General features: G+C 36.1%; 1 protein-coding gene across 2 annotated transcripts in view; it reads right to left on the bottom strand.

The window, feature by feature from the left end:
* Positions 1–12,050, bottom strand: part of BZW2 (basic leucine zipper and W2 domains 2) — a 58,081-nt gene that overhangs the window by 17,546 nt on the left and 28,485 nt on the right. For both annotated transcript variants that reach the window (XM_022587515.3, XM_022587507.3), the window contains exons 4-6: positions 9,122–9,225; positions 5,931–5,996; positions 2,145–2,280 (exon numbers count right to left, since the gene is read on the bottom strand). In XM_022587515.3, the coding sequence (XP_022443223.1) occupies positions 2,145–2,280; positions 5,931–5,996; positions 9,122–9,225 (306 nt within the window). The remainder of the gene's footprint in view (positions 1–2,144; positions 2,281–5,930; positions 5,997–9,121; positions 9,226–12,050) is intronic.

Here is a 12,050-nt window from a genome sequence, read left to right as displayed (position 1 = left end):
TATATATATATATAATATAATTTATACAGACACCAACTTTACCCAATTCTTTTCTTTTGAATAGCAGAGAAACTAAGCCCCCCAAATTGTCTATGACAATAACACCTGTGATATGACCTGGAGAATTTTATGTTATCAACTTGTTGACCTGGATTTTTAACATTACCATTCGTTCCAAAAGTCAATATAAAACATAATATAAATTTATGTAATTAAATAAAAATAAAGGTAACAGATCTTGTAATCCTCATAGTAAGTAAGAGAAAAAAAGCATGCTTGAAACTAGGAGTCTAAAAACCAGGCTCAAACCTATCATTTTACATTAAAAGTGGCTCTTGGTGGAAGGATTGGAGAAATTTCTTTGTACTTGAGATTCTACTGAGTGGAGGGTCTCCCCATAGCCATTTGTTGGGTGGGAGGTTGGGGAAAAGGTATAATTTCATAATTCCTTCCTATTTGGGAAGGAGAAGCTTAATACTTTTGTTTCTAGAGATGCTGGAGTATAAAGAAAAACCATAATGACATAGGTACTACGTCACTTTCATAACAAAGGTATTTTTCTTCTCCTTTCCTACCCCTCTAACATTTTACCATAAAAAATTTTAAACATAAGAAAAGTTGAACAATAAACACTCATTTACTCACCATCTAGATTCTATAACAGTTAATATTTTGCTGCATTTGCTTTATCAGGTCTGTCCATTTATCCTTCTAATAATTTATTTTTTAATACATTTCAAAAGAAATTGTATACATCATTTAGGTTTTTAATACAACCAGAAAGGCAATTATTTTCTGTTATAAACACTAGGGATAATCTGATGTAATTAATATTTACATTTTATCTTGTCTTCCTAGTATAAAATGTCTAGTACCATAAGTAAAACATGAAGGATCATGAATTCTCTTCAGGAGAATACTTTAAAGTGCTATAGTATTAACAATATATTAATAACAATTAGAGAGCCTGAAAACTATAGAGAATCTCTAAGTAATATCATTTGACTCTTGGTTTACTATTTTTTTTTTTTTTTTTCGGTACACGGGCCTCTCACTGTTGTGGCCTCTCTCGTTGCGGAGCACAGGCTCCGGACATGCAGGCTCAGCGGCCATGGCTCACGGGCCCAGCCGCTCTGCGGCATGTGGGATCTTCCCGGACCGGGGCACAAACCCGCGTCCCCTGCATCGGCAGGCGGACTCTCAACCACTGCGCCACCAAGGAAGCCCTGGTTTACTATTCTTTTCTCAGCTACAAGAAACTATAACTCATTTCACTGCAGGTATTAATGAGGCTGGGACTTCACATTTATAGGAGAAAAACCAAGTTCTAAGAAGAAACAGATGTTTTCGCAAAAGCTCTTTTATTTTTAAGAAAAAAAGAACTCTTTGTTTTGTGTTGCATTATAATTTGAATATCATTATCCTCCTGCAAGAAAAAAAGCCCACTTTTGTATTATTCTATAATCAAGTAATCGTATGTATGCCCATCAAACTCTTAATGTCTTAAAATTAAAGCAAAACTCTGAGGCAGCCACCTGGACTTCTAAAACAGAATGAATATCTTAAAAATGTGATCAAAATGAACATCTGAGCACAACATCTTGAGGGGAAACAGTTCAGAAGAATGGCCCCAACCAGGGAAATGAAAAACAGTTTAAGGGGGCATTTAGGAATGTGAAGGGCCATTTTTGGCTATTCTGCTAAATGCAGGCGGGTGTTTTAGGCTGGCATTCTGTGTCTGAGGGCAAAAAGGTTAAATGACTCACAAAGCACAAAAGAGTCCTGCACAATGAAGCACTGTCCCAACAAAGTATGCCAGTAAGCATCTACGTTGAGAGAAATGGTTTGGACCAGATCAATTTCAGGGTATTTGACCTAGGCATTGAGTCTTAAACCAAAAATTCCAGCTTATTATTATTCTTTATTTGTCTTTGTATAGGTGTGCATATTTTTTCTCCTAATTGCCTACAATAAACATGTACAATTCTCTTATTGTTTGAAGACACACACTCACACACACACAGGTCTCTTACATGGAGGATGGGTGGGAAGTAGAGAACACTAAGAAGAGGTACTGGTATTTTTCTATCTTTGGCTTTTCTTTTCTTTTCACATCTGACAGGTAAGAAAATGAGCATAAATACCTTCTTTGACTAAGCTGTCAGTGAAGAGACTGGTGAGGATGTTGGCAGGAAGGTTGCCATTGCCCAGCAGAATCCCAGACAGCATTGCCAACTTGGTCTGCTCTGCTTCAGAAAAGGCTTTAAGGAAGAGGAGAAGCTGTGGGTCAAACAAAAGAAACCATGTCTATAAAGTAAAGGACTAAGGTAGAAAAATAACACACAATGTACATCCATAGCTAGACGGCACACAACTGGTGGGTCTTATGCAGCACACTTCTTATTCATTGGAGACACACCCATATGTTCGATTATAAATTGGATGCTTTATCATAGTTCCTTTCTTCCAAGTTCACTTACAACAAAGCTATAGACAGCATTCATGGGAAGGAAAACAGACATTTGGAGAACAATGTAAATGGGTCACATAAATAATTTACATTCGACTTTGTATATGACAGAGTGTAAGCATTACAAAGCGTTTTCTGAAATACACTATTGCCTTTCATGTTTTTCACTTCTATGCATGCTCCCCCCTCCATCCGCATCCTACAATACATCTACCCATCTTCTTTGGGTTATAACAAAAAACAAACAAACAAAAAAAAACAGGAGTCAATAAGCTTTGACATGTAGCATATACTTTTCTGAGCCCACAGCATAAAAATCTTTTTAAAAACAAGACTGCTGAGTGAAAAAAGGGTTTTCTAGGTTCTTGATGCCTCTTTTAAAATAATGAGATTCAACACAACATTGTAAATCTGCTATACTTCAATAAAAAAATAAAGTTAAAATAAAAAAATAAAAACAATAAAAGATATATAAACAAACAAACAAAAATGAAATTCAAACTAGGTATTTCCTAGATCATACAGTTTTACCACCAGCCCTGGTGATGAGGTAATGATGGATGTAAGATAAAGAAAAGTTCCTAGCAGAGTAAAGGCCTCTGCTGTGATTTTGTAGTGAGAGGATGACAGTGTTGTTTGGGTCCTTCTGGGTCACAATGCTGCCATCCTCTTATCCCAGCAGTAGGGAAAGTAACAAAGTAGCAACCCCAGAATGGTTGAAGGGAAGCCAAAGCAAAGGGGATTAGACCCCACTTGCCATTTTGAATTCTAAGAGTATCCAGGCTTATAGAATGCCCTCCTTCCTAACCCTCCTCCACTTAGTGCTTTGACTATATTATATTTATATTCCATGGCTATTTTCTCTGTTTCAACAGACCTTGGGCATGTTACTGAGATTCCCCAGGGCCCAGTATCACTATCAGGGCCCTGTTGACTTTTTCATTACTCTGTACTGACAAAAAATCACTGGCATCAATATAGGCTTATTAAATGTTTTAGGGCCAATGAAATTCCATTAGCTCTGTGCAGTGGGTAGGACTATATTAATTTACCATTCCCAACAGTTAAAGGATTATTACATTACAGAGAGGTTATGTGACCCCAAATATTTATATGATGAGTAAGTGGCAGAACTGGAACCGACCAGTCCATTTCACTCCCAATTTATGCCTATTAAAATCTCACTGATTTAAAAAGAAGTCACTTTCTAAGTTCACAAGAAAAGAGGGAGTGAGGGAAGGAGGTATCAATGGTTAAAGCTCCAGTGAGCCCCAGGAATGGGGTAAAAAAAACCGACAAAACTGTAGCTACTTTATATTAATATGGCTTCTTTCTCTTATTATCAAAATAAGTAAGATTGAAGTAAATAATGAAAAATAGCCCCCAAGATTAAAATATTAACACTACTTGTTTAAGCACATTAATATACTCATATGCATCAAAAAACCCCTCAATTATAACAAAATGGTGCAAAAATTATATCTTTTCTTAAAATTAATATCCACATTGCTCAATTATACTAGTCAGCATTAAAATCAGATGCTACATGTATTGCTGCAGAATTATCTTTAAAAACTGGATACACTGGGCTTTCCTGGTGGCGCAGTGGTTGAGAGTCCGCCTGCCGATGCAGGGGACACGGGTTCGTGCCCTGGTCCAGGAAGATCCCACATGCCGCCGAGTGGCTGGGCCCACAAGCCATGGCCCCTGAGCCTGCGCGTCCAGAGCCTGTGCTCCGCAACGGGAGAGGCCACAACAGCGAGAGGCCCGGGTACCGCAAAAAAAAAAGGATCCACTGTGAAAAATAAATAATTCTTGAAAGCATGTTCATCAAATGAATCAAATGGAAAGTTTTCAAGGTTCAAATGAACTAAAAGAAAAACATGAGTGATATTATTAGGCAAAATGATAAGATGTTTATTTGAATGCTTTAACATCATTTTTGTGTCATATCTATCCCTCTATTTTAATGATGCACTTGTTATTTTCTAAACATCTATCAATATAATGGACCACTTTTATCGATTTAAATGTTTTTTCATGTTAAAAAAAGTAATACCTGCTAGTAGAACAAATCTAACAACACAGAATAATATAAAAATGTGAGTAATCTCCTCTTTAATCCTATTTCCTTAGAATTAACATTATTAACAGTCTGACGTGTTCTTTCAGATTTCTAAATGCAATTATATATGTCTACATTTTATAAATAACTAGATGCATATACACATGCTTTTACTGAATTATGCACTGATAATAGCTCAAACTTGTTAAGTGAAGCAGACAGTCTTCTGAACACTTCATGTGTATTAATAATTACAAAAGTCTTGATCCTCGCTTTAAGACAAAGAAATCTGAGGCACAAAGAACTTAAGTGACCTGCCTAAGGTTAAACTTCTACCAAATGGTTGCTTTTTCATTCAACAATTCATCATAGACATTTTCTTTTATCAATTCACGTGGTTATACCTCATTCTTTAAATGACTGCATATTATTCCACTGTATTGAGAGACCATAATTTAATTAACCCATCTCCCACCATGAACATTTAGGTTACATCTCAATACTGTGATGAACATCTTTATACATATAGTTGTATGTATCCATGCTGAAGGATTCTTTTAAGTGTGAAAGTTGAGTCATGGAGAATGTAAATTTAAAACAACGATTTTACTGTTTAAATGTTCTTCATTATACATGGAACCACTTTGAACAAAGGGAAGTAAGAGTAGGTAAGCAGCAAAGTAGATGTTGCAAAGTAACAAAGTAAGTAACAAAGTAGATGACTTCTTTATTCTCTTGGTTTATAATTTAGGCATATACCTAGAATCAGAGTAACAAGTTAATGTAGTGACTGCTATATATAAATACAGAGGAGCTACAAATTAGAAGGAGGAACATGTTGCAGTTTCTGAAAAGAGGGCTTCTTTAATAAGGTGCTATTGTTTATTTGGCTACTTATTAGAGGCCAATTACTGTATTAAGTACCTTACAGCTCATCTCATTTATTAGTACAACAACCATAAAGTATGTACTTTTATTGCAGCTATTTTATAGATGAGAAAAACCACTGAGATTTACACCCAGACACTATTTCCAAAGATGTGCTTCTATCCCCTTTGCTAAACTGTATCTTCTAAAATTAAGGAATTTTACTGAGTATTAGCTGCCGTGCTATGCTCTTTCACAAGCTTTAACTAATTACATATTCTGTAAAGTTATTCCTTTGAACAAAGCATGCTGGCTTACATTAAACATGAAGGAAAAATTCTAGGCTAATCATGTTTTCTTTCTACAGCTATTAGCTAATGATCTATCATACTCATTCCTTCATTCAACAAACATTTATTAAAAACTTAAGAGGTCCATGGTACTTCTGGGCCACCACAAAATTTTTGTCCCTCTTCATTTCATCATTTCATCATTTTAGCAAACAGAGCATTACAGTTGAATTTTTACCTTTTTCATTTCATCCTCAAATGCCTTTTCCAAATACTTATATCTCCTGATGAGTTTATTGAAGACCTAAACATAAAAGAGAACCAGTCAATACTACGTGAACAATTTTAAAAGGCAATAGAAGGAGGTGTAGAAACTCACCCTAACTACAAGCGTCTACACTAATAAAAAGGTGTAGTTAAACATTCTCAGACTGTGGTATGAGAACTATCAGCATTTCAAGGAGTTATTATGACCTGAGGGAAAAAGAGGATCAAAATGCACATGTAGAATAAAACAGATTCATTTGAGAATGTAACAGGTGAGAACCAAAAATAACTTTGATGAAAATGAAATGAATATAATTTTAAAACTGTGTGATGCAGAGATTGAAAATAACTGAAACTAAGGGGATCATAGATAGAATCACTTACACGCTGGATATGATGAAGAGGAGATCAGAGTTCAGGAGAGAATATACTCCAGGTGAACACAAACATGATTTCAGCAGATGAGCAATAAAGATTACTGGCCTCCACAATCTAGTTAGAATTCTCAAGCAGGGTTTGCAACTGTGTCAGTGGAATTCTGGGCTGTTTTTAAGAGGAATGATGTTTGTTATGGATTGAGTTCCTGTTCCTCCTAAATTCATATGTTGAAGTCCTACCCTCAATGTGACCATTTGGAGGTAGGGACTTCGGGACAGGGTTAAGTGAGGTCATAAGGGTGGGGCCCTAGTCTGACAGGACTGATGGTCTTCTAAGAGCCAGGAAAGGAAACCTCACAAGGAACCAAATCCATTGGCACCTTGATCTTGGACTTCCCAGCCTCCCAAACTGCAAGAAATAATATTCTCTTGTTTAAGCCACCCAGTCTGTGGTATTTTGTTACGGCAGCCCGAACAGACTAATACAATGTTCTTATTTAAATGGGGATTTTATAAATATTATTTTAATAAGTGTCAAAATGATTTCTGAATACAATTCTTTTCTCTTATACCCACATGATATACTCTCATCTAAAACTCTGTGTTTCTTCCTTAATGTGATCAAGATGGAGTTCAAGAGTAAAAATTATAGTGTTGCCCTTTATGAGGAAAGAAAAATGAGCCAGGAGGGAATTGATAATGCAATAAGGAAAAAAATAAATAAACTATACTGAAGTCCCACAAATTTGATTTCCAACTTACACTAGCACTCACATATTTCTTAGTGTGATTATCATCAGGAAAAAGAATTCTCCTTATCCAAGAATGATTATCCAAATCCCCACAGGTAAATGTTTACATATGAAAGCAAAAGTCATTATACTACCAAGGTACTCTTCAATGAACTAACAGCTTATAAAATTAACTTCCACTCAAATACCTTTCTCAATTTAATCTCTCTCCCTGACTATCCCATTGACCTCTGACAGTCTATCAGTATATAATAATGTTTAATAAACTTAGAAACAATAATGTATCAAAAGTTCTTTCAAATATACATATTCCATATGAAAAAATAAATCATAAGTAAAAGAAACTATCCTATTTAGAAATAATGATGAGGTTAAGTCTATATAGATCTTTTCAATTTTATGAGAATAGTAGAGTACTGATTTTTCTTCCAGACCTTCTTATCTTTCTTTCCCAGTGGGACTCAAATAGCAAATAATACACCTTGTACTTGCATTAATTGAATCCTAACAAAAATTCTCTGAGGAAGGTAAGGCAGGCGTTAACATCATTGACAGACCTGGAAACTGCTACTAAGTATCAGAGCAGGAACAGAACTCAGAAATTCTGATCCTCAGTGAACTGTACTTATCTAATATATCATAAGGCGAGAGAGAATTTTAAACGAACAGCTTTTGAATTGAGAACATCTGCTTCAGTATCCACCTGGCCCAAGGTGTTTGTGGCCATTGACATAAGACAGTAGAAGCAAAGATTTAGAGAGGACAGGTTAGAACATCATCCACTGAACCCACGTGCTTAACCTTTTGGTCCATTTTTAAAGATTTCCTTGGTTTTTATCTATTACACATTTCTTAAATATAAAAAAGGGGAAGAAATATCTATGCTAAAATAGCATGTGATTAAAATAATAATTTTTGAAGTTTAAATTCTTAATGGCCACATATCCCAAATTACTCGGCTTAGCATGCCTTACACATTTTAATAAACAAAGTAAAGACAGTTTCTAGCATCTGAAATCACATAGGTGCCAGGGATTCCTATGGCCTTTTTCATATACATATATAATGAAATGTGTAAAACAAGAAGACTTGTTGACCTGGGACTTGCCTTCATGGTTTAGATGGGAATAAAAACTGACTTTTAAGAAGAGTCAGTGAAAGAATCAGAATAGGAACACACCAACCCTAAGCTGGCTGGTCACAACGCACATATGTTCAGCTTTAGAAGGTAATGTCTACAAGGTTGTCCCATTTTACACTACCACCGCTTCCTGATCTTCACCAGGGCCTAAATACTTCTTAATTTTCACCAATCTAATGAATGCAAAAGGGTATCTCGATATTAATTGAAATTTTCTCAATGAGTTTGAACTCACTTCCTTTGTTTTTTGGAGGAATTGTGTTTCCTCTTTTCTGAAATGCCTGTAAGTCTTTTCCTAATAGGTTGCTTGTCCTTTTCTTATTGACTTACAGTTCTTTGTCTAATCTGGATATGAATCCTTTATCGGTTTTATGTATTACAAGTATCTTCCTGCCTCTTTCTTTTAAACAGTTACCCGAGAGTCTGTTAATATGAATTACTAAACTCTATGGATTGACTTATATATTGTTTTCATCCTTTGATACTATTACAAGCAACACTATAATAACTGCCGCTGTTTGCGTCACTTTACACATGCCACTGTCTGCAAGATGAAGTCCTCGAAGTAGAATTGCTGAGTCAAAGGGAATGTGTAGTTTTAGTTTTGAAAGATAGTGCTAAACTGCTCTCCCTAAAGCTTGGACCAATATATACTCCTCCAGAAATTATGATTCTCCTTATCTCTTATAGGTGAAAGGTAAAGAAACTCTACTTTGGTGAAGCTTTAATGTCCATTATTACGAATGCAATTCAGTGTCTCTTCCTATGCTTAAGACCTATCTAATATCCCTATTTAAAAAGTGGCCTGTAGAATTTCTGAACCTAATGTTTTCCTAAATCCTGTTCAAATGTTTCCCTTCCAGTACAACAATCTCTCAGTGACAGGCTCTACCTGAGCATAGTTTCGGATGGTTTCGTGATCTTCATTTGCTGAAAACACACAGTGGTTGGTCATCTTGGTCTTGTCACCATCATCTATGCGTGTTCCTCCAGGGGCTAAAAAGGGAAAGGTAATGACCATTAGGACGATGCTGAAATGAGAAGAGCATTTGCAGAAGAGATCAATTCCTGCACATCAAGGAAAACAATAAAGGTAGACGTCACATAAAGTTTCATAGAATGATGTGCATGTGTAGACACACACAGTTTTTAGATTATCATCTTAATAAAATTTTGTACAGGTGGTTGTATTTATTACAAAGGGCTAATTAAACCTTGTGCATAAATTAATTGCATGGAAATAGACTCCTGAAGGAGGTGACTTTTCTAAAAACTAATTTACTTATAAAAGATGCATACATGTTATGATTTGTTTACATTTCTAACATAATGCAAAAGTGGTTGTTCGATTTTCTATTCCTACCATAGTGTAGGATGAGATTGTTGTTCTATATACTTGCCTTCACTAGATCCTACCACTACAAGTCTGGTTCTTTCCAAAGTATATCTTTAACCATGGCAGCTAAACAATAACATTTGTTCAGTGAATTTAACTTGATTATTCTCAGTGCAGTTCCTGACGTTTTCCCACATCGGGACATGATTCACTTTTCAGGTTTGATAATATCTTGCTGGACTCCAGTTCACCAATACTGGAACTGCCCAGACCTGGCTTTTACAGATCTTGCTGGTTTCTACTTCAGTAGGCATTAAAAATGTTCCCTCCTCCACCAACTCAGTTATTCACACAGGGTTGAACAGTATACACTCTGACCCCTTGTCATTTGTATTTGATCACCCAGCAGTTGCACTGGCTAGGAAAGAGTGTATTTTATCCTCTCTAATCTTTCTTCCCCATGGCCTATACAGTAATCATGGAATAAATGGATAGACCAAAAGAATGCCTTTTTTCCGTTACTCAACTTTCCTCATTCAAAGGCTCCTCCTGTAAGTTTCAATGGTGGTCATTACAAACATTGGTTGATTAGAAGACCGGAGTCAGAACACTAGGTATTTTTGTTTTCTGATTCTACTTTATCAGAATAAGGGTAGAAATTTGAGCAAGCCAAGTTAGAGTAATAACTATTACATACTCAACAAGTATTTGCAGAGTATACACTTGTATAGGCCACTCTATTTATTTTAGTGTTTTGATTTGAGTCATATTTCAGATCTTTGGATGAAATGAGCTACACATAACCAACTTTTTTACAGGCTCCGGCATACAGTTTTATAAGTAAATTAGTTTTTAGAAAAGTCCACTCCTTCAGGAGTCTATTCTCATGCAATTAATTTATGCACAAGACTTAATTAGCTCTTTGTAATGAATACAACCACCTGGAACAAAATTTTATTAAGATGATAATCTTCTAAAAACCCTGGGCTAATGATTCCTATCTGATAGAAGTTACATAACTGAAAAGTCTGATTTTGAAACTATAGTCTTTTCTCTTAAGAGGTAAGATTTAAAAATTGCAATCCCTTACAAAAGAAAATATTTGTTACACATCGATAATATTGCTACACCTCACATTTAAAATTTTGTTCCCTGATATCAGGACGAAGTATGAATTGCCATTTCTAAAAATTTTGGTGATCCTGCTGTTTTTCTCAAACTAGAAGTAAAAGAATTTCTTTTCTTTTAATTTTTTATAAATTTATTTATTTTATTTATTTATTTTTGGCTGTGTTGGGTGTTCGTTGCAGCGCGCGGGCTTTCTCTAGTTGCGGAGAGCGGGGGCTACTCTTCATTGCAGTGTGCAGGCTTCTCATTACAGTGGCTTCTCTCGTTGTGGAGCACGGGCTGTAGGCTTCCGTAGTTGCGGCATATGGGCTCAGTAGTTGTGGCTCACGGGATCTAGAGCACAGGCTCAGTAGTTGTGGCGCACGGGCTTAGTTGCTCTGTGGCATGTGGCATCTTCCCAGACCAGGGCTCGAACCCACGTCCCCTGCATTGGCAGGCGGATTCACAACCACTGTGCCACCAGGGAAGCCCCGAGAAAAGTAAAGTATTTATTGTATCTACTCTTCAAAGGGTACGACTGAAAAACCAAGGTAACTGTTGTCTCAAGAATAACAGGGGAAGGTAAATATTTTTGTAGGTGTGAAGAAAATTCTTACATACTCCATTTGTAAACAAAATGTTTATATAAAAACAATGCACCTGGCTGACTTTATTCATTATATCATAGGTCTGGCCTCAGTAGACATCTGGGGTTGTACTGCCTGTGCTCATAAGTTGTACCAAACATTTGCCCTCCCCTCTTTTGGATGGATAGGTGTGGTGTGAAGGAGTGAAATCTAGGCTGCAGATATAAATTTGTTGATCATCATTATAGAGATGGTAAATGAAGTCTTGAGATAATCAATGCAAAGCATATAATTTTAAACATATGTAAGGGGACAAGTATGGAAACCTAGGAGTCACGTGAGAAGTGGCATCTAGAGAGGTAGGACGGAGTCTAAATGGTCCTATGTAAGGCAAGAAAGGAAAGCATTTCACGAATGATGAAAGGGTCAACAGTGCTGCCAGGAAGGCGCTAAGAACTGAAAAGCGTGCGTTGAATTGAATGGTGAAGTCATGTGTAACTTTGGCAAGAACCAAAACCGACCGAAGACTATTCTTGCAGACAATTTACCGGTGCATCGATAAAAGTATACCATAACTAAGGAAATGGAAAAAGCCAATAATCACATCAGGAAAGGTTCAACTTCACTGTTAATTACGGTTTTCATTCTTTTTAGAATCATCTAAGGTAACATAACACTCATGGGCATGAAAGGCAACAACATACTGCAGAGTAAATATAAAACAGCATGTAGAGTATCACATTTGTATAATATCATCCCATTCTCAAAAGTTTATGTATTTCGGTAAAGAG

This window comes from Delphinapterus leucas, chromosome 9 (genome assembly GCF_059928025.1).
Source record: "Delphinapterus leucas isolate spDelLeu-1000000601 "Yukka" chromosome 9, BTC_Dleu_Yukka2, whole genome shotgun sequence".
NCBI lineage: Eukaryota > Metazoa > Chordata > Mammalia > Artiodactyla > Monodontidae > Delphinapterus > Delphinapterus leucas.
The sequence above is the reverse complement of the archived record's forward strand: the minus strand, read 5'-3'. Positions and strand labels throughout refer to the sequence as shown.